The sequence below is a fragment of the Pyrus communis genome, chromosome 4 (assembly GCF_963583255.1).
Source record: "Pyrus communis chromosome 4, drPyrComm1.1, whole genome shotgun sequence".
NCBI classification, from domain to species: domain Eukaryota; kingdom Viridiplantae; phylum Streptophyta; class Magnoliopsida; order Rosales; family Rosaceae; genus Pyrus; species Pyrus communis.
Window position 1 is genome coordinate 28056220 of NC_084806.1, and position 23915 is coordinate 28080134.

Consider the following 23915-nt stretch of genomic DNA (forward strand, 5'->3'; position numbering starts at 1 on the left):
CTATTTTTTGCAAGAATAATATATATATATATATATATATATATATATATATATATTCTTTATACAATGATACACATACACTAAAAGATGGAGAAATAAATTATTTGCGACCTAGTCACTTCCAAGTTATAAACTATTCAAATTCTTGGAAACAAAATTAGTAATAGACATGCCAATGAGGGTTGACTTAGCTAGTAAGGTCATTGCCTTGTGTGTTAACCCACAAAGTTCGAGTTTCCTAATAATTCTCGTTAGTGCATGATCTGTAAACTCCTACATAAATTCATACCGTGACCGTTGGCTTACATACCATGCATAAATCCTTCAAGCTCAAGAGTTTATTCAATTGGGATTTTGAGGGATTTTAATTCTTTTAATGAATTTAGGGGTATTCAATCAGGAATTTAAGTGATTCTCTAAAATTCAATATATATTCAATCAGGATTTTAAGATAGTTTATTAAAATCCTTAGAAATCCAGGTGTATTCAATTAGGATTTTAAAGAAGTTTATAACATTCCAGGTATATTCAATTAGAATTTGATTTTAAAGAATTTGAAGAGGTTAAGGAATTAGAGGGAATTGGAGAGATTTTGTAGTATATTTTAAGCATCCACAAATCTCACATCTCCCCAAGAGATTTTGAGTGAATTAAATCAAAATTTTACATAGAATCTCTAAAAATCAATTAGACTCTATATAAATCCATGAATTTATAAATCCATTAAAATCTCTCAAATTCCCAATTAAATATAATCCCCTTAAATATGTCTTGATGCTGGTAATTTTAATCAATGTCCCCAAACTTGGTAATAATAAAAAGTTCGAAATTGACACCACCAGAAGTTGTCCGTCAAATAATACCTCAAAAGGTGTCACTCGATGGAAGGGCAGGAAAATGAATTGGGCGAGCGAATTGTGAAAAGCTAATGAAAAACATAAAGTAAAAAGGTGGACGACATGAAATACATACCATCACTTTGAAAGCAAGCAAATTCGCCACTGGATTTGTACATTCATTAGTTACTGTCTAATTCTCAGTAATTCCAATGGAGGCCTCAAATCCGGCCTGCCGTTCGGACTTCTACGCATATCAGCTGCAAGCAAGCCTCAGAAAGCGAGACTTATTTGCCGGAAAATCAATCCATGCCCAGGTCATCAAATCCGGCCTTCACCTCTGCAGTGTGTTTTTGATGAACAACCTCATGACCGTGTACCTCAAAACCGGCTCTGCTTCCGATGCCCACCGCGTGTTCGACGAAATGCCCCTAAGGAATACGCTCTCATGGAACACTATTCTCTCCGCTTATGCAAAGCAGGGAAGGTTTGACGAAGCACTGAGCGTTTTCAATGCAATGCCGCAACGGGACTCCGTTTCCTGGACCGCAATGATCGTGGGTTACAATCAGATGGGTCGTTATGGGAGTGCCATTCAGATGTTTGTGCAGATGATTGCGGACGGAGTTCCGGTGACCCAGTTCACCCTTACTAACATTCTTTCCGCATGTGGTGCTGTTAAGGCTTTGGAGATTGGTAGAAAGGTTCATTCGTTTGTTGTTAAACTTGCGGTTGGCGGTTATGTTTCTGTTGCCAACTGTCTTTTAAACATGTATGCAAAATCTGGTGATCCCAGGACCGCGAAGATTGTTTTCGATAGGATGAGGTTGAAAAACACATCGAGCTGGAATGCTATGATTTCTTTGCATATGCAATGCGGTTGTGCTGACCTTGCTCTTGCTCAGTTTAAGCAAATGAAGGAGCGCGACATTGTTTCTTGGAATTCGTTGATTGCAGGATACAATCAGCATGGCCTTGACATGGAAGCACTGACTACCTTCTCATGTATGCTTCAGGATTCTGTTCTACAGCCCGACAAGTTCACCTTAGCAAGCATTCTGTCAGCTTGTGCTAACCTTGAGAAGTTGGAACTTGGGAAGCAAATCCATGCCCATATTGTAAGAGCTGAGCTGGGCACATATGATGCGGTGAAAAATGCTTTGATCACAATGTATGCTAAATCTGGTGGGTTGGCAATCGCTCAAAAGATTTTAGAGCAATGCGCGACTTCCGATCTCAATGTTATAGCTTTTACCGCCCTATTGCATGGGTACATAAAGCTTGGGGATATAATGCCAGCCAGGCAGATATTTGACTCGTTGAGAGACCGTGATGTGGTTGCATGGACAGCAATGATTGTTGGTTATGTACAGAACGGGTTGAATAATGATGCTTTGGAGCTCTTCATGTCAATGATAAAACAAGGCCCCAAGCCAAACAGCTACACCTTAGCAGCTATGTTAAGTGTCAGTTCGAGCTTGGCTTCTTTAGACTATGGAAAACAAATTCATGCAAGTGCCATGAGGTCGGGGGAAGTGCATTCAGTTTCTGTAAGCAATGCTCTAATTTCAATGTATTCCAAAGCTGGAAGCATCGGTGGTGCAAAGAAAGTATTCAATTTGATTTACTTGAATAGAGATACGGTTTCTTGGACTTCCATGATCATAGCCCTGGCTCAACATGGTCACGGGGAAGATGCCATTGAACTGTTTGAGAAGATGCTGTCACATGGTATTAAGCCTGACCATATAACTTATGTCGGCGTGCTCTCTGCCTGTATACATGTGCGATTGGTAGAACAGGGTAGGAGCTACTATAATTTAATGACGAACGTCCATAAAATCGAACCCACCCATAGCCATTATGCATGCATGATTGATCTGCTTGGGCGCGCTGGATTGCTTCAAGAAGCATTCAATTTTATACAAAGTTTGCCAGTTGAACCAGATGTTATAGCTTGGGGTTCACTTTTATCTTGTTGTAAGGTTCATAAAAATGTAGATCTAGCAAAGGTTGCAGCTGAAAAATTGCTGCTTATTGATCCAGACAACAGTGGGGCCTACTCAGCCCTTGCTAATCTGTATTCAGCTTGTGGAAGATGGGAAGAAGCTGCACAAGTTAGAAGGTCCATGAAGAATAAGGGAGTGAAGAAAGAACAAGGATTTAGTTGGATTCAGATTCAAAACAAAGTTCATGTGTTTGGGGTTGATGATGGAGTTCACACGCAGAAAGAGGCAATCTACAAGATGATGGAAAAGATATGGAAAGAGATTAAAAATATGGGTTTTGTTCCCGACACTGACTCAGTATTGCATGATGTTGGTGAAGAAGTGAAGGAGAAGATGCTTAAACATCACAGTGAGAAACTTGCCATTGCATTTGGGCTAATAAATACTCCAGAGAACACGACGTTGAGGATCATGAAGAACCTTAGAGTTTGTAATGATTGTCATTCTGCCATCAAATTTATTTCCAAGCTCGTGGGCAGAGAAATCATTTTGAGAGACGCTACTCGTTTTCACCATTTTAAGAACGGGCAGTGTTCTTGTCGGGACTATTGGTAGACACGACAGTGAGGACTTAAAGATAGTTTGATGCTCAAGTGGACAGAAAATGATTCTAGTATTTCTCATAGAAAGATGGTTAACTATTTGGCAAAGAGATTGGTAGCTCCATACTGCTATTAGTGCCACTTGGATTGAGTTTAACCTTTGAAACACTGTTCATTCAGGTATAATCTGCTGATAAGATTCTTGAACTCTTAAACTTGGGAATAGCTGTTGGAAAACTGAAAGGACATAGGCTAATGGAACATCTTCTCGGTAAGTTGAATTCATTTGTGTGCTGCAGATGGAAAGTAGGCTGTACGTAGAAACCACAATCCTTAAGAGTTCATTTCTATAAACCTTCTATTAGAGATTCTATTCTACCTTAAATACCAAAGGCCGTATAGCTTTTCTAGATTTAGGTGCATGTTCAACAGCTTCCATGAATATCTTTCAGTGGTCAGGTGTTTGGTTATACTTGCCATTGATTTGTTTTCCCATTAACCAGACCACATGCAGTGCTGGAAATAAAAGTAAAAAGAAAAGAAAGGAACAAGTACCGGAATCAAGAAATGCTAATGCAAGGCAAACTTGCACTTCTGGATCTTGCTAGCAGTGAACAAGCATTGGAAACAAACAGCGGAGGCCAAAAATTATGGGATGGAGCAAATATTAACCATGCACTTCTTGCCTTAGCGAACTGCATAAATGCTCTGGGCGAACAGCAAAAGAATGGTCTTGCTTATGTTCCTCATCATATTAGGTATGTGATTGTAATTGTTATCCTGAAGTCCTCCCTGGTGCTGTGCCTTCCTGCTACCGTACTTAATGTGATTAGTTTTGCAGCAAATTGACATGAATACTCGAAGATGGTTTGAGTTGCAATTCTCAAACGATCATGGTTGCTATCCCCTGTGGACAGTTAGCATCATCACACTGTGAATACTTTGAAGCATGCTGATCGGGCAAAGGAAATAAAGACGCACATCCAGGTAAGCGCCAAATATGCATCTCGACCTATTCAATTGGTTCATCAAACTGTTACTCATTCTACGATCGCTGCTCAATTTGTTAATCTGTTATGATCTCCTTTGCAGTTAGCTATTAAGAAGTTTTAAAATTGACATTGTGGTTATCTTTCCACTTATGTTGCATTGGAGCATTGTGGTTGGAACTCGACATGGTAAGCTTTTAGTTTGGGGGTTCCGATGGTGGCGTTGCCGCAATGGACTGATCAATGCACAAACGCCAAGTACGTTATGGATGTGGAGAACATTGGGATTAAGACTGGCTGATGAGAAAGGACAAGGGCCATTCACCACTTGCATTAGAGCTGCAATTTTAACATCCATTTAGCAAGGTGAATAAAACGGGTGGGTGAAGCAGCGATGTTGATTGTTTTTCATGGCCAGAGTTCGAATCCTTCTCCATATGCATGCGATGCGACATCTCTTTAGTTACCTTTCATAGGTACTAAAGAATAAAGATAACTGTAATGAGACCTCACTAAAGAAAATTATCCAGAGTTCTTGTATTGGAAAACCCTGAACCTTAAATCCAAAATTGTTTTGATATTTGATTCTGAGTCTGGCTATAATAGAACCCAGCACTCAGTCGTACGAATTTTATTAAAATCCCATTGTAAAACTTCTGGATAATACTTGTGTTCTCGGAAATCAGCTCATTCTCCCACTTTAAGAATGTATCATCACCGTAAAAGTTTCATAATCAGAACCATTTAATTTCTTAATCTTAATTTGAAGATTATTCCAACAAAAACTCATTCAAACCGGAGTTCGTTTAGTCATGTAAATGTATCAAATACATAGATGGTTCAACATGAATGTGTAACTTGGCACCTACACTGTTGATTTATTTGATACATTTGAATGTAAACAAACTCCGATCCAAATTATTTTTTGTAGGGATGATCTACAAATGAATCTTAAGAAATTGAATAGTTTCGATTAGAAAGTTTTTTCAATGAAGATATGTTATTTGCACGTGGGCAATGAGTTCATTCCCAAAGGAAAAATGCAAGTATTACTCTTAGATTTTTATGTGCAAATTTTAACCATTAAATTTTCAACTTCTCAATGATATGTATCATGGAAGAAAAATTAATTTTTCTCATTGATTTTAAAATTTAGTTCCTAAAGAAAATAAAAGGCGACCTCCTACTTGTTCCTTTCTCTCTCTCACGCACCTATCCTCTCGGCAAGAGCCATCTCTCTCCTTTCAAAAAACCCTAGCATGTTACCTCCATAGCCGGCCTCTGGCTATGGCTGGGGGCGGTGGCAGCTTCTTCCTTCTCGTCCTAGCCCTTTTTCCCTTCCTATCTCCCCCTTCTCCCCCATCTCAACCTTCTCTCCCCTCCCCTCCCCTCCCTTACCATCCATGGCTCAGCCCTCTGACCACAAGCCTACCCCTTTTTTAGACCTTCACGTACCTCCTCTCCCCTCTCTGCATTTCTCTCCCATCATTTGTGAGCAGTTTGTTCATGGAATTCAGTTTTATACCCATATCCAGCCATACCCTCTCAAGGTTGTTCTTTGATTTGGCTATTGATTTCGTGGTGTGGGGTTGGATTTGTGGTTGTAGGCGGGTTGGATCCACCGTCATCAGCTTTTTTTCCATGGTGGTGACACTTTCTTTGACTCGGCGGCTTTGCTTTGTTTAGGCGTCCAGTACCTGGCGGTTCCGCTGCCTTATGCGACTTGCTCTCGTGGTGTTTAATTTTTGGATGCCTGAATCCCACTGGACTGGTGAATATGTAGGTGGCCTTAGCAAGGAGAGATTTTTCAGTGTGATCGGTATACGGGATGGTATACCACGTGTCACTATACAAATGGTGAGATATGTATGCTAAAAAGTTAGGGCTTGTTTGATATCCTATTTAAATTTTTTTATAATTTCTCAAAACATTTCTTAAGAATTTTTCTTGAAAACAATTTTCTTTAAGATTCAAAAACTTGTTTGGTATGCGATTTAAAATTTTTAAATCTTACAACTTAAATTGGAGAAATAAATCCAAAAAGAGGGGGTCGAGAGAGAAAAAGGAGAGAGAGGAGGAAACAAAATAAGAGATGATTGGATGAAAGAGAAAGAAGTGAGAGAATTGGAAGAGATAGAGAGGAAGAGGAGTGAGAAAGAACCGAAAGATTGAATGAGAGATGAAAAAAGGTAAAAAAAAAAGAAAAAAAAGAAGGGGGAGAGAGAAATAAGAAAGAGATAGAGATAGATTTGGAGTGAGATGGGAGGAGGGAAAGAAAAGAAATGAGTGATATTAAATTTAAAAACTTTAAAAACTCATCTTTTGTGTTTTTAGAGAATAAACTATATTTTTTAGTTAATCTTGAATTCAGTTTTTGAAAATAGTCTTACCAAATAAGTTTTTAAGGGCTAAAACTTGAAAATTGTTTTTGAGTTTAAAAAGTTAAATTCAAGTAGAAAACCAAACAGGCTCTTAATAACTTAAAAAATAAAATTTCCCACCACTCTTATTAAAACACGTAATGTACCATTTGTATTCACGTCACAATTAAAAATTTATCCTTGGCAAGAATGTCCTTGTCCCCCACTGTGATGAGTTGACCAATGGTTCCCTTCTCGGAGTGGTGTAGTTGTGTTTTACTTGCAAGTGTCGTGGTCATGTTATGATGGCTAGATTGGTCTTCGCCCTTAAGCAATGAGTTATGTAGTTTTGTTTGTCAACAATAACTTGATGTGGTCTTGCTCTAGTGTGATGATTTTATGTGGTCTTGCTATGAACAATGACCAATGTGGTTGCCAGTTTAACTCTTGTTTTATATATCGTTTATTGTAACAGATCAGTACTAGTGACAATTGTGTGCTTGGAAATTGTCCGTTTGTGCTTGTGGTAACCTTCTAAGGGCTTACTTTTATTTATCTAATTGTGCAAACTCACTCTACATCAATTGGTTGGTCATTAAACCTATGTACTCAATAACACTCTTATTTTATGATAATTAATGAAATGTCACTCTATCATTTTTTTTGTTAAAAAAAAAAAAAACGGAATATGAATTTTCTTAATATGTACAGCTGGGCTTGTCTTGGACACATTAGGACATTATGCACACACCCAATGAGAAACGTCTTCAACATTCTTTCATTAGTGTGTAGAAGAAGAAAAAAACATCCCCTATAATAAACTCCTTAGATGATGACACTCGTCATATTTCATAGAATTAGTTAGGCTCATGATTATAGAGGATATCTTGAGTGATGCTATTCACATATCTTTTTTTTTTTTTTTTTTTTCTTATACACTTTGTTAATTTTTGTTATTTGATTCCTTTTAATTTATTTGATCTAACAATCAAGGATTGAAAAGAGTGTGTAGAAAATAAAAATCATTCGTGGATGGCACCACTTTTCTTTTTTTTTTGCGTACATCGACATTTTATACTAATAAAAAAAGCGTTCCGCTAAGCCACGCAATAAATAGCATCACCTTTGTTTGTGCGGATAACTTTTCTGTTAGTGAAATAAAAGCTTCTTTTTTAACCATAAAAGTAAAATAAAATAAAAGCCTTCTTGTGTATTATTTCTTCAACTAATAATGTTATCTTAACATTCTTTTCACTTTTCACCTTTCACCGAAAGTAGGATGGAGATTATCTAGTGGTCCCTCATTATCGATTACTATTTCATTTTTGTCCATTTACAATCGTAGTTGTCATTTCCATCATTGTCATTTTTTCCGATCTATTCATACTTGCTATTGTTTTTTTGGGGGTGATTTTGATCTTTACATATTTGGAGTTATTTTTATTCATATGCTTCTACCAACCAGTTTTTAAAATGGCCAAAAACGTTTTAGGTGAAAGTTTTTTAGATTTTAAAAGCACTTGAAATGCATTCAAGAAGAAGCATCAATTATGTGTATCTTGCAGGAAGCACTTCAAGTGTTTTTTCAAAATTAACTTGCATTTTTGTTAAATAATGGTTCTAAAAACACTTTAAGTGATTTCAATCATTTGGTTTTGAACTCATATCTAAAAGCCTCTAAAGAAAATGACATTCTATTTTTTTTTTTTTTTTTTTTTAATTTTAGAATCCTCTTAACAATGACCACACCTTGCACATTTACTGAATCAGTGGCATCCATTTTTAATAGATGATAGTATATGAGTGCACTTTCTTGACCAACTGTTATAATCTATATTTGCTAACATTTGCTCTCTATGATAGCAAACTAATAATCCTTCTCATGCAACTCTAATATCACGAGGGGGTAGTATACCGGGGATCCCAAGAAATACATTCGTGAGAGTTCGAACTCGAGTTAGAGATTTCAAATCTTTTCTTGCTTTTCACTAGACCAATTCTTTAGACCAAACCCAACTCTGGGCTAAATGCTATTTTTTAGGTTTTATTCTCCCTCCAAACCCAGCCCAACTCATGCTAAATGTGTGGGCTAAAAGCTAATGCCAAACAAAAGCCAAATTTCCCCCAGGATTTAGCCCAGAAAATGGTGTGGGCACTACCAGCGGGACACCACACACAAGGGCATGTCTTTTAGGATTTATTGAATCCAACGGCTAAGATTGAATATAATTAAATTTAACGGTAAAAAAAGATCTAACAGCCCAAATTTAAATCCAACGAGTACAATAATTAAAAAAATTATTTAACTCAAAATTCATCCAAATTTAGTGATTTTCCAATATTTATTGGAATTTAAATATTTTTAGGTTAAAATGTTCATAAAATTAAATTATGATAGTGTACATAATTTTTTTTTTTTAAATTACTTTAAAAGAAAAAATTAGCCTAAATTTATTTTTTAATAATATCGGGTTAAAAAATTTAGTCTAGAAGGGTTGAAGCAGAAAAGTTATTTCTAGGTTAAGAATTTTAAGTTTTAGCCCAAGTGTTGAAGATGGTCTTAAGGTTGACATAAAAATATATATATATATATATATAATTTAAATTTAAATAATTAAACAAGGAGTATCAAAATTACCATGTTGAAAAAAAAAAAAAAAAAAAAAACAGCTCCCACAAGAAGCTTTCAATAACATGAAACTTTAAAGAAAAACATATAAAATCAAATTTGATTTTTTTAAAAGTTCCATTCGAGGCATCGATTCATTAATTTTTCCAAACACACGTGCATGCAACTCAAGCCAAGATTTCCATCTCCTTCACATGGCTTTCCTTCTTTTTAGTTTGGTCCACTCCAAACAAGGCTTTAAAACCCTCATTTCCCAATCATAATAACACAATAAATTTTTCATTGTGCCCAAAACATGTGTGATATATTACTTGTTATCACATGTTTAGAGGAAATATCATAAGGAGTTGTTTGATTATTAATTTTTTTTTTTTTGAGAAAAAAGAGGACAACGGGTGGGAAGTCACAGTTATCCAACTCTTTTGGGTCCAGAGATGCTATGGGCAATTTACTCTACCCATGACCACAGTCAAGCAAACTCACCAGTTCAGAGCATTGAACTTGAGACCTCATATATTTTTAGTTTATTGGGGAGCCGCAGTCCGCGCTCTTCTCACTGAGCCACTTGATGTAATTATAAGGAATTGTTTGATTGATCGGACTAAGATTGGGGCTAGGGGTGGGCACTTAGAACTGAAAACTGAAATCGAAACACAAACCAAATTGGATCGCACTGAATGATTTGGTTTTGCGGTTTTGAAACGATTTTGGTTTTGAAACCGAACCGTAATGTAGGGAAATGATTTGGTTTCAATTTTGGCTTTTGAAAACTGCACCGAAACCAAACCGCACCGCAAATACTAATAAACATTTAATTAGATGTTCATATTAGATGTCATGTTTAATTGGTTGTTTATTACCGTTCCATGCATTTAATATCTACTCAACCACACTAGAATTAGTAGAATATCATCATTCATCATTTTCTGTAGGTTTGCTTGCTGCCTATTTGTAGGGCTGGAATACCAAACCATCCCGAAATACCGAAAATATTTTGAAAATCCTGAAAATTAGGAATACCGAAATTTTGGTTTAAGATTGGTCTTCAAATTCCTATCCTGAAAATTTTCTGTTCGGAATTCAGGATCCCATTTTCAATTTGGGATCTCATACCGAACCACCCCTACATATTTGTTTGCTGCATATATTGTTGCTGCAGGTTTGTTTCTTGCATATATTGTCCTAATTTTAGACGGAAATAGATTATCAAAATATCCTCACACAATGTACTGATTGTTAACATGTGTTCATTAATTAATGTATTGTGTAAAAAAATGAGACCGTCTTATACGTAGATAGGTTTATATTTTTAAATGTACAATTTTTTCTTAGAAATCAAACTGAAACCGTTTGAAACCGTACCGAATCAAACCAAACAGTTTGATTTCATTTCGATTTTGACTTCAAAACCATACTGAACCAAACCTTAAAAAGTTTTAGACCAAACAGCCCACCCATAATTAGGGCTGTTTAACACCAGTCTCCCCTCAAGTCTCATCTCATTTACCCGCGTTAATTGCTCTGACCAGTAACCAGCCGGTCCCATTTATTACATACAATACGTTACATTACTAAGATACGCGGAGAGCAACGAATCATTTCCCGTCTCATCTGACAGAGATTTTGTCATTTTCTCTCTCCTGCCCTCTCGACTGCCGAAACGAGCCTTTGAGTCGTTCATCCCACGTCTTCTCGCTCTTCGATTCGTGCTTCGATTTCCGAAGAAAATGTCGTTTCTTGAAATGTAGAGGAATTTTGAAGGAATCCGGGGCAAATGCGATTTCAAAGGCTTAATGAATTTTTTTGATTTTTTGAATTGTGGAAAACGAACACTCAGAAATTCAGCTGCGTTGACCTGCTCCAACTGTTAGGGTTTAGGGTTTTGGTGGTGGTGGTGGCGGAAGATGAACCGATGTTGATCAAACATGCCTACCATTAGAGCTCCGGGGACGAAGAAAACTACAACACTCACGGTTAGTATTTGCTGCTGGGTAGATTTCATAGCATCACAGAAATTGCATTGCCTTGTTTCAGCCTTCAGGTAACTGATTGAGAGCTCGCACTGCTGCAGGTTGCTGTGAAATGCAGGCCGTTTAGGCTGCGAGAGCGCGGTCGCGACATTGTTCGCGTAGTTGACAATAAGGTTTGGGCTGGCGTTAGAACTTTTGGATACTTTGATTTGAATTTTATGTGAATTTGTGGAATCTGAATGATATTATTCGGAATTTGAAATTTTACTTGTAGGAGGTGCTTGTGTTAGATCCTGATCTGTCAAAGGACTACCTTGAACGAATACAGAACCGGACAAAGGAAAAAAAGTATTCTTTTGATCATGTGTTCGATCCGGTTTCTTCTAATTTGGTACATCGAATACCGAATCTTACGCTTTTTTATTCCTCATGATTTGTTATGATGTATGTATCTGCTTGAAACACTTGATTCGGTATAGTTTCTTATATTTTTTTGGTTGCTTGTATTTAAAGTATATGTCTTGACAATGTTTGAATATATCCAGGATGTCTACACAAAATGTATATCTTCCGTGATATCTGGGGTTGTTCACGGCCTCAATGCAACTGTGTTTGCATATGGTTCTACCGGGAGGTACTAAACCGATATATTCTTGTTTTTTTTATTTTTTATTTTTTCACCTCTCAAGGTCTCAAGGTTTTGCTTGCAATTTTCATTTATGCAACTCAGTCGTTCGCCCTCACTAAACCGTAGTCCTTGGAGTATGTATTTCAGTTCTGAGGTCAATGTATAGATTGCAAATTAAAAAGAACTGTATAAGTAAAGTCGTCATGCTTTATTTTCACTGTATGATCTCACCATTCATAATTTGCATTGTCCATTACTTAGTATTCTCCAGAATGTCTTGAACTTTGTCACTTTACTTTTTCAGTGGTAAAACTTATACGATGGTTGGGACACAAGATGATCCAGGACTTATGGTTCTTAGTCTGCATACAATTTTTGATCTAATAAAGAAGGACAAGAACTCTGCTGAATTTGAAGTTACCTGTTCATATCTTGAAGTCTACAATGAGGTGGGGCATGCAATTTATTAAGAAATTAAATTCATTAACAGTGCCTGTGTTCTTTTTGAAAAAATTGTTTCAAATTTTATTTCCACAATATTTAGGTCATCTATGATTTGCTTGAAAAGTCATCTGGCCATTTGGAACTCAGAGAGGACCCAGAGCAAGGAGTAATTGTTGCTGGGCTGAGGTGTATCAAGGTTGACATTCAGCCATCTATTTGCATCTGGTTTGACTATCTGTGAATAATTGTCAATCTCTTTCCGTATTTTTATTTTTCCATTTTGTTAAAAGTAATTTGTTAGTTCTTTTGAGTATCTTTTTAGCACTAATATGAAGGTGATTCTTGAATTGGACGATCCAATTATGTACTTTGAGAAGGGTTCTTACTCATCCTTTGTGACATGTCTTACTTATTCAGGTACAATCAGCAGATAAGATTCTTGAACTCTTAAACTTGGGGAATAGCCGACGGAAAACTGAAGGCACAGAGGCTAATGCAACATCTTCTCGGTAGGTTGAATTCATTTGTGTGCTGTGGACATATCATTATCGTTGTTGTCCACTTGAGTTTTAAACTTTTAATCATGCTTAGGACAATAGGCTGTACATAGAAACCACTTCTTTTCCAATTTCATTTGCCTAAACCTTCTTTTACAGATTCTACCATACCTTATATACCAACAACTGTATAGCTTTATTAGGTTTAGGTGCCTGTTCAATAGGTTCTGTGAATTCTTCTGTTGTCAGGTGTCTTGGTTATACTTGCGTATTATTCGTTTCAAACAGAAAATCACAATTCAACTATTAAAATGTACTACATCTAATAGAAAAATTCTGTATGGAGTTTATTTTTAAAAGGTGAGAATATTTTACAATTGAATGCAGATCACAGAAGTTACAATACTTGCGTATTATTCGTTTCATTTGCCTAAATCCTGTTTACCAGATCACATGCAGTGCTGGAATTAAAAGTAAAAAGGAAACAGAGAAACAAGTATCGTAATCAAGTAATGCGAGGAAAACTTGCACTTGTGGATCTTGCTGGTAGCGAACGAGCTTCGGAAACAAACAGTGGAGGCCAAAAGTTAAGGGATGGAGCAAATATTAACCGTTCACTTCTTGCTTTAGCAAGCTGCATAAATGCACTTGGGAAACAGCAAAAGAAGGGTCTTGCTTATGTTCCTTACCGTAATAGGTATATGATTATAATTTTTATCCTGAAGTCCTTCCTGCTGCTGTAGTTAGCTTCCTGCTACTTTAGTTAATGTTATTAGTTTTGCAGCAAATTGACACGAATACTCAAAGATGGTTTGAGTGGCAATTCTCAAACTATCATGGTTGCTACTGTATCCCCTTTGGACAGTCAATATCATCACACTGTGAATACCTTGAAATATGCTGATCGGGCAAAGGAGATAAAGACACACATCCAGGTGAGAGCCAAATATGCATGAAGGCATTCAATTTGGATCATCAAAACATGATTATGTAGTAGTCCATTTCGACATTGAAGAAATTAATATTCAGTTTTCATTCTGAGATTGATTAATCTACTAATCCGTCATGATCTCAATTGTAGTACGCTATTAAGAAATTAAGAATTTTAAAATTGGGATTGTGGTTTAACTTCCCACTTATGTTTCATACTAGCATGTGGTTCTTTGATGAGTGATTTATCTATGCTGCATATTGCCTTTGTTGAACTACCAATTTTGTCTTTCATATGGGTTTCTTCTATGCACGAATTTGTCAGATTTGCAGAAAATTTCTTTTCTTGTACTCGTGTGTCGCTGGATAGACTTGTACTTCTATATATGCACTGAAATTCTAAGAACGATCATGTTTACTTCACAGAAAAACATTGGCACTATTGATACCCATGTATCAGACTACCAACAAATGATTGACAGTCTTCAGGTAAGTGGTTTAATTGGTTTCATCTATAAGATTTTATTTACAACTTTTATTTTCTTGGAAGATGACCTATTTCGGACTGCAGATTGAGGTTTGTCAATTGAGAAAAGAACTAGCTGAAAAGGAATCACAGCTAAGTGTCAAACCTGTTGAAAAGGCTGCAGACAATGAACTTTCGTGGCTGAATATTTTGAGCCATGAAACCAGTGAAAATGTTCAGGAAAGGATAAACTTACAGAAGGCATCATTTGAGCTTGAGGAAACCAACCTTCGTAACCGGATTGAACTCCAACATCTTGATGATGCTATAGCAAAACAACAGGTTAGAAGGTCCTGCATACAATGCAGCTTTATTGAAAACAGTTTGTATTCTGCACATTGTCTTGTAGTACCCACAATTCATCTCAATTAAATTAGTTCAGATTTTTGGCTCCAAATAAAAGCCATGACATTCCCGAGAAACGACTTTGTTATAGACTATAATTTCTTTTCGTTCCCACTTTTCTTGTTTTGTAAAGAGGTTTTGTAGCTTCAACTAGATCTGGAGATGAAGTAATGTTAACTTTCTTGCATTTATTTACTTTATTGGGGAGCGGAATATGATAAATGATTATTGAAAATGTTTGAGAAATTTTTTCTGATAATATAAACTAATTCTGGAGTACCTTTACTGTGTTACAGGCTATTGGAAACGATTGTGAAATTTTAGAGGCCATGAGAACGAGGCGACAAGTTATTCTGGATAACATCCGGGACAATGATGAAGCTGGTGTTAATTACCATATGGTAATATCTCAGCTGTAATCAAACCCACCAAAAAAAAAAAAAAAAAAAAAAAAAAAAAAGAAACAACTTTTATCAGCTTTTGATTTTATTGCCGAGTTGCCAACTCTACTTTTTGTAGGAAATCGAAGCAAATGAGAAGCATCGATGCAATCTTCAAAATATGATTGAGGAGGTCATTAGTAACAATGGAAATAAAACGTACTTGCGTATTCTTAGTCAATACAGGCTCTTGGTGAGTTGATTAAACCCAGACTGAATATACATATACTGGACAAAATAAATTAGGAAATGACTGTTTTGAGTTGAATATGCATTTATTTAAAACTATTGACCAAAAAAAAACTTGAGCAAGATCATTGGCGTACATTTTATGTTCTCTCAAGAAAAATGCTTATCTAATGCCTATGACACAAGTTTTCTTAAGATATTCTTAGAGTTGCATTAGTATACTGCTAACTGCTATGAGTTGCATCGTATTACCATATTTAATATATTCTACAGCTCAATTTCTTATTTTTGCATAGTTGTGGTAAACTTTCTGTTTGGCGTAACAATTTTACTTCGATTAATATAGGGAATGGCAAATACTGAGCTTCAGTTTGAAATGGCAATGAGGGATCAAGTGATTAACAACCAACGGGAAACACTGCGAAACATGTGGGACTTGCTTATGGGGTTAGGACTTGATGAGAGACAGATCATGGACCTTGCATCTAAGAAGGGAATAACAATAGAAGAAGACTCTACAACGACACCCCTTCTGGGGCTTTCTGGTAGGGAGCAATCACCAGATTTGGATTCGGGAAAATATGCTTCTTTAGGTCCTTGTCGTGGCATGGGGCATTTGTATTCTAGATCGTCTTCCACCTTTCAGCACTCTCAAGAGTTGGGTCCGAGATCATTGCCCCGGGGGCATTTGGACTTGACTCAGTCTTTTTGCAGAGAGGAACACCACAGTTCGTATTACTTACTGTCACATAATCAGTCTCCTTCAGCCTGTATGAGTATGAGGACAAGTAGCGAGCACTGGGTTGGTGGAAGGTCAAGTCCGTGGTTTGGAACTATCGATAAACATCCTCAAGATTTGTGAAAATCATATCCAGTGACAGAGAACTCAAGCTTCAGAAGATGGTAAGATCTGTATACCAGCGTCTTCTTTCAGTGTTGATTTTACCAAGCAGAACAAGGTATTTGCAATGATTGTAGTGGTGGAGTGCTAGTTTTGAGGCTACATCTGTACAGCGGTCCTCCTGATGTAACAAGTAGCAGCCAAGTAGATTTATATGTAGGCCATAGTGGTACAATTCAAGGTACGCCTATAACCCATTCAACTGCTCAGATTTATACCACATTCTGTACAAGGCCAATTTCTTTTGGTTCCAGATAACCCTGATGCACAGGCCTCCCTTGTAATCTTCGGTAGTGTTGTTGTAATTATTAACCTATGAAGCTATGATACCCTGAGAGTATAGAACAATGGCAAAAAGAACAAAGAGAAAGAGGAGAAGAGAGCTTTGTATATTTCGAATAGTAAAAGAGAATACAATCCAATCCCAAATGACTGCTACATCAGCTATTTATACTAGCTAATATCTCATTACACAATGACTCAATTGCCCTTTCTAACAACTTCATCCTAACTAACTCAATCCAATTGACTAACCAATGACATACTGCCATATGGCTTGGTTTACATGAATCAACATGACTATATGGTTATTACTCCCCCCACAAACTAAGCTGAGCTACGGAAGCTAAGTTTGCTGCATAACCAACTCCCAAGCCAAGTGATCTGCAATGTTTTTGAAAATTTGGACTATGCAATCCCTTTGTAAAGACATCGGCTACCTGATCATCTGTTGGAATATAGTGAACCATAAGATCTTCTTTTTGAACCTTTTCACGCACAAAGTGATAATCCGTGTCAAGGTGTTTGATCTTGGAGTGGAAAACCGGATTTGTACTTAAAGCCAATACGGAGAGGTTATCATAGTATAAGGATGGTGGGACTGATATGGATTGATGAATATCCTTAAACACTGAACGGATCCAAAAAACATCAGCTGCACAGTGAGCTAATGCCTTATATTTTGCCTCTATATAGCTTCGAGAGACTGTGGATTGCTTTTTAGACTGCCAAGAAACTGGATTGTTCCCAAGATAGACAACAAAACCTGTAATTAATCTTCTGGTGTTGATATCTGCTGCCCAATCTGAGTCAAAATAGGCAGTGATATTGAATTCCTTGCTTTTTGTATATTGTAAGCCATAGAAAATAGTACCTTGTATATATCGCAAGATTCTTTTGACCAAAAACATGTGTAAATTAGTTGGTTGAGCTATGAATTGACAAACCATGTTCACTGAATGGGCTATATCAAGTCTAGTAAAGGTAAGGTATTGAAGAGCCCTAACTATGCTTCTACAGTGACTAAGATCTGATAACAATGTTCCTTCACCAACAAGAATTTGAGTATGAGGCTTAGATGGTGTTGACGTGGATTTGCAGGTATCCATTCCTGCCTTTTGTAACACATCTTTGGCATATTTAGCTTGTGATATAAACAAAGAACCATCATCTCTATACTGTATATGCAACCCCAAAAAATATGTTAATCTCCCCATATCTTTGATCAAATACACCAGCAAGATCATCAATGACAGATTGTATTTTAACTGAGTTTGAGCCAGTGAGAATTATGTCATCAACATACAACAAGAGAAGGATTATGTCTCCATCATCAACTTTGACAAAAAGACTAGAATTGGAGAGAGATGATTGAAATCCAACAGCTGGAAGATAGTTTGTGAACTTCGAGTTCTAAGCTCGAGGAGCCTGTTTTAACCCATAAAGGGATTTGACCAATTTGCAAACATGACCTAGACATGTAGCATCCACTAACCCTTGTGGTTGTTTCATATAGACATCCTCGTCCAAGTCTCCATGAAGAAAGGCATTTTTGATATCGAGTTGTCGTAATTGCCAACTGAACTGAGTAGCTAAAGCTAAGATGAGTCTGACAGTTGTATGTCTAACCACTGGGCTGAACGTCTCTGAGTAATCCAAGCCTTGCTCCTGAGTATAGCCCTGTGCTACCAACCGAGCTTTGAACTTAGATATGCTACCATCTGGATTTTTCTTGACCTTATACACCCACTTGCTTCCAATAACAGACCGATTTGATGGTGGTGGAACAAGTATCCAAGTGCCTTGAGTTTTCAATGCATTGAATTCCTCTTGCATGGCAATTTGCCATTCTGGTTCCAATGAAGCAGCTTTAAATGTCCTAGGTTCTTCACAGTTTGTGATGTCAGCAAGAAATGAAAAACCCCCAGACACATGTGCACTGAAGTTGGTAGAGAAATCAACAGTAGAGAAATCATCAAGATGTAAAGAATGCAACTGAGGTAGAGAGGCAAGACATCCCACATAACTCTTCCTAGTAATGGTACCAGTTTTTAACCTGGTTTGGATACAATTTTGATCAATATCTGTGATGACTGAATTATTATTATTTTGAGATGAGGTAAAAGGAATAACTACCTGAAGTTGTGCAGGATCAATGACAGGAAGCAAAAGAGTAGTGTTTGGTGAAGAGGAATGAGCATGGGATGTTCCAGACCCCTGATTCTCTGACTTTGGTGATACATGGTCTTCTGATGGATTAGTATTTGGAGAGAATAGTTATGTACCCAATTGAGATAAAGAGCTTTGAGAGCCTGCATGATTTGTATTTCTCTGTATATGAGACACTGGTATAGAAACAATAACAGGTACAGTCCTCGGTTGTTCCTGTTCCTCATGGCTATACAATCTTGCAGGACTTGTGTGTTGAACCATTTTGGCAGGGAATAGAGATTCATCAAAATAGACATGTCTGGAAATAATAAACTTCTTGGTTTGCAAGTTATAACAAATCACTCCTTTGTACCCTTGGGAATAGCCCAAAAATGCACACATCACCGATCGTGGTTGTAATTTGTTAAGATTGTATGGTCTCAGCCAAGGAAATACAACAGAACCAAAAATCTTAAGAGATTGGATATCAGGTACCTTCTTATATAAAGCCAAGTATGGAGAATTGAAAGACAAGCTTTTGCAAGGCATGTTATTGATTAACCGAACTGAATGAGCACAAGCAAAATACCATAACACAGAAGGTAAACCAGAAGCATTGAGAAGAGTGATTGCAGTTTCCAAGATATGTCTATGTTTCCTTTCTGCAACTCCATTCTGTTGAGGAGTATATGGACAAGAGATTAGTTGCAAGATACCTTTGTCAGCAAGAAAAGAAGTAAAACTCTTGCTTGTATATTCACCTCCCTCATCTGTTTGCAATGACTTAATTGTAGTTCCAAATTGATTCAGGACAAACTTGTTGAACTTAACAAAAAGTGTAAACACATCAGATTTATTGCTCATAGGGAATATCCAAACAAATCTTGTATATTCGTCAACAAATGTTACATAATACCTATAGCCCTCTATAGATCTTACAGGTGATGGACCCCAGATATTAGTATGCACTTTCTGAAAAGGAGATGTACACCTATCAGTTCTAATAGGAAATGGAAGCCTAGATATCTTGCCTTGAATACAAGAGATACAAGTATTATGATTATCATCTGTTTGAACTGGAATATTTGATTGTTTCAACATTGTAGTCATCACATCTTGAGCTGGATGCCCTAATCTTTGATGCCAGACATTATTCTTCACTGCTTTGCCCAAATAAGCTGCTGGATACTTTGTTATGTATTGAGAACCCTTTGCACTTGTGACCACAGGGATCTGGAACAATTCCTTAGGCCTACTCTTTCCCTGGTACACTATCTCCCTTGTCTTCTTGTCCTGCACAAAAAATTCAGAGTCATCACAGATAAACCAACTTTTGTTATCTGCACATAATTGTTTCACAGAGAGTAAACTCCTAGCAATATTAGGCACATGTAAAACTTTATTAAGAACAAGAGAATGTGTAGGAGTCTGAAGCGTGGTTGAACCAATATTTTTAATTGGTAGACCTGTACCATTCCCAATTGTTATCTTCTCAGATCCCTCAAAAGGTGTTACTTGAGAAAGAGCACTAATATCAGAAGTTATATGATGTGACGCACCAGAATCAACAATCCAAGTATCTTGAGGAATAAGTTGTGTAGACTGTTGTGCATTCATTGCAGACAGTGATGGAGGTGGAGGATGTCCTTGATAAGCATACTTTCCCCTTTGATAGCAATCCAAAGCTGAGTGACCTCTCTTCCCACATATTTGACACTCCACTGCAATACCTTTGATTGATATATTTGTATTCCTGTGAAAACAGTTAACTGCAGTGTGTCCTTTTTTGTTGCAGATCTGACATTCAATCACTACTGTAGTTCTAGTATCAACAATGCTTGACCAGTTATTATTGCCATTCCCAAGTTGTCTTGATCCCCCCGAATTTCCTGAGTTACGCCCTCTTCCTCTAAAGCCATTATTATTTCTGTAATTGTTTCCACCTCTGTAGTTGTTATTACCTCTGTAGTTATTCCCAAAAGATCCTGATTGTGCATTTGAGGACTGTGATCTAAATGCATGTGGACCACTAGAATTTGCAGAGAAACCATATCCATAGGAATCACTTGGAAACGAAGGTGGTGGTGGGAAATAATATGGCTGCTGAAATTGAGGTTGTGGAGAATAATATGGCTGTTGAACTTGAGGTGGTGGTGGTAGGGATGATTGTGAATCAGAAGGTACAGCAGTGATGGTACCAGCAGTGATAGCTGGAATATGAGCATGACTGTGAGAATTTGAAGATGATGCAGAAGAGTTAGACCTAGTGTTTGAACTAGAACCAGTGTTTGAACCAGAACTTGACTCTTGAACATACAAAGCAGACAGATTCTGAGTAATTGTATTCATTTCACCCTCAATTTCCCTCTCAGTACCGAGTAACAGTGCTCTGAACTCCTTCAAAGTGAGTGTAAACTCCCTGGCCAATATAACAGTACGAATAACACCATACTCCTTAGGTAAACCAGCAAGACCAGCAATCATAACGTCATTATCTGAAATAGATTCACCTGCAGCACTGAGTTGTTCTCTAATATGCTTGAGCCTCAACAAATATCTATCAATTGTATCGGACCCTTTTTGAATTGTGTGTAATTCAGTTTTCAAATGATTGATTATGGATTTAGACACAGTGGCATATCGATCAACAAGATTAATCCAAGCCTTATACGCAGTTCGACACCCAATCACATATTCCATAGCCTCATCAGTAAGAGTGGCAAGCAATAAACTCAATAACGCCATATCAATAGTTTCCCATTCAGTATATGCAACTGTGACCTCTCTTATAACCCCATTATCTGAATCAACAACAAACTTTGATGGACAAGGAGTTGTACCATCAAAGTGACTAAACAACTTATACCCCCTTAGCACCGACTGAAACTGAAATGCCCATTTAGCAAAATTATCATCCCTAAGCTTAATAGTAAGCATTCCCAAAACACCTTCAACTTTAAACGAAGACGCATCCATGAATGAAAGATTGACACTTCCACAGATCAAGACAACTGTATGATTAAAAGATTGATTCTAGAGAATGACACTCTAGACAAATCAAGAAAGATTGACACTTTCTTGCAACTATTTTACCAATTCACAATATCACAATCAACACTTCAATTAACGAACAGTCTCACAACCCATACACCAGAATTCATTCACTAATTCAGGAGAAAACATAACAGAATCCCCAATTCACGAGAATCATGACAGAATCTCAAACGCCATTATGTTACAGAACGAAATCAACATTCAAGAAAACCCAGATGAAGAAACACGAACAATCTCACCTGATACAAATCAACTCTTCAAACAAGACGCACGATCAATCCTTCGAACACCATTGTAAACTTCAGGAACCTCAAATGAATTACTAAGAATCCACACCAGATTAGCAGAAGAAACCCTTGAATGAACCACCAAGAATCTGCATCAGAGTAGCGGAAGAAACCCTTAGGATCGGAAACGGCAATAAACCTTCGCCGGCGATGATACCATATTAACCTATGAAGCTGTGATACCCTGAGAGTATAGAACAATGGCAGAAAGAACAAAGAGAAAGAGGAGAAGAGAGCTCTGTATATTTCGAAGAGTAAAAGAGAATACAATCCAATCCCAAATGACTGCTACATCAGCTATTTATACTAGCTAATATCTCATTACACAATGACTCAATTACTCTTTCTAACAACTTCATCCTAACTAACTCAATCCAATTGACTAACCAATGACATACTGCCATATGGCTTGGTTTACATGAATCAACATGACTATATGGTTATTAGTAATTAGTTTTTACCCCTTCTCTAACCTTATCGTTCTTTGTTCGTTATCTTGTTCCCCGCATGTAAGCATGTTGTAGTGTTAGGGTCTCTGTGAGGTTAACTTGGCAGGTAGTTTTACTGAATGTATGCAAAGACGGGAGTTTTTGGATAGGAGGAAGAAGAGAAATGAAAGGGGTTGGTTAAAAGAGGTATGTCTAGTCTTCTGAAACTCCGCCTCGCGGAATATAGTGCTAGGCTGCTAGTGCTGTGTACATATGTTATCAAACTTATCACAACTTTCCTATGTGTTAATTGCTTCATTTCTTTGAAGTTGTAAGTAAGCGTCTCTTTCGCTTCTAGCACCAACCTACAACGTAGAGAACTAAAAGAACAAAGCAACAAATTCTTAAACAAAAGCAAGGTAAAAAAGTAGTTTATAACTCAAATTTCAATATGATAAATCAAATAAATTCTACATGTGCTCTTTTGTTATTCGTTGTGGAAAATTTCGAGTTTATAGTAACGATACAAAATTAACAATATAACAATCGAACTTTAACGGCACAACAATTCAAATTGATGATGTCGCGATCGTATGATTGATAACATACGAAAAACATGATCATTATGAACAATTTTTTCCAATATAAAATGAGTAAATGTTTTTACATATCTTCACTATTATAAGTAGAATTGATTAATTTCTTATTCTTATAATGAGTTGTTCATTTAATTTATTCATTCAGATAACTAATCGATTTTCGATTTGAGTAACTTTTTTTAATAGTGCTAATCTTCAAATAAAATTAAAAAAATTAAACGGTTTGAAGATGAAACCACACATATACATTGTGTAAAAATATAATTAAAAAATATATATATATGAAAGAGAGAAGTTTGAGAGAAATGTGAAAAACAGAGAGGAAGAACATGAAATGGGTTTAAATTTTTATTCTTTAAAATAAAAAAATTAGAGAAATGTTATGATGACATGTGAGTGAGGAAAGAAGAAAAAACAACAAAATTTGTCATCATTTTATTTTGTAATAGAAGATTAAATTGTTTTTTCAGCCCTCTTTGTTTGTCAAGAGAGTTTTGTTAATAGATAGTTTAAAAATTTGCATTCCCTTGCACCCTTAGAACATCTTTAAAAGAAATTTCAAATTTCAAACATGAAAATGATATTTGATGGCTTATGTGGCAATTTGACATTTTGTACAATTTTTTTTTTATTTATTTTTTCTTAAAAGGAGGACGATTAGTGTTAAGCCACTATTATCCACCTCTTCAGGGTCCAAAGAGGCTATGGAGAATTTCAACATGACCTGACCATAATCAAGTAGACTTACTAGCTCGGATCATAAAATCCAGAATCTCTAGATATATTAAATGGAAAACTAATGAAAAGGGTTTGAAAACTTTGAGTTTTAACGATAAGGACAAAATAAAGGATAAAGTGAATAGTACCAGGTTTGACTTTTTA

At 36.6% G+C, this 23915-nt stretch overlaps 2 protein-coding genes across 2 annotated transcripts; both read left to right on the forward strand.

Annotated features, from left to right (window-relative positions):
• Positions 1–915: 915 nt before the first annotated feature.
• LOC137732362 (pentatricopeptide repeat-containing protein At2g22070-like) lies at positions 916–4518 on the forward strand. Its single transcript, XM_068471673.1, has 2 exons — positions 916–4145; positions 4229–4518. Exon 1 carries the CDS (start codon positions 1049–1051, stop codon positions 3398–3400), a length of 2352 nt encoding a protein of 783 aa, XP_068327774.1. The 5' UTR covers positions 916–1048; the 3' UTR covers positions 3401–4145; positions 4229–4518.
• Positions 4519–10959: 6441 nt separating this feature from the next.
• Positions 10960–16711, forward strand: LOC137731585 (kinesin-like protein KIN-8B). Its single transcript, XM_068470739.1, has 14 exons — positions 10960–11338; positions 11437–11508; positions 11610–11726; positions 11881–11969; positions 12268–12412; positions 12508–12603; positions 12825–12916; positions 13353–13601; positions 13689–13839; positions 14261–14323; positions 14406–14642; positions 15002–15106; positions 15225–15338; positions 15681–16711. Exons 1-14 carry the CDS (start codon positions 11291–11293, stop codon positions 16194–16196), a joined length of 2094 nt encoding a protein of 697 aa, XP_068326840.1. The 5' UTR covers positions 10960–11290; the 3' UTR covers positions 16197–16711.
• The last annotated feature ends 7204 nt before the right edge of the window (positions 16712–23915 follow it).

Coding starts and splice junctions, on each gene's coding strand:
- LOC137732362 (XM_068471673.1), top strand. CDS start 1,049: ATGGAGGCCTCAAATCCGGCCTGCCGTTCGGACTTCTACGCATATCAG.
- LOC137731585 (XM_068470739.1), top strand. CDS start 11,291: ATGCCTACCATTAGAGCTCCGGGGACGAAGAAAACTACAACACTCACG. Junction 11,339..11,436: donor AGAAAACTACAACACTCACG/GTTAGTATTTGC, acceptor GCACTGCTGCAG/GTTGCTGTGAAATGCAGGCC. Junction 11,970..12,267: donor GCATATGGTTCTACCGGGAG/GTACTAAACCGA, acceptor TTACTTTTTCAG/TGGTAAAACTTATACGATGG.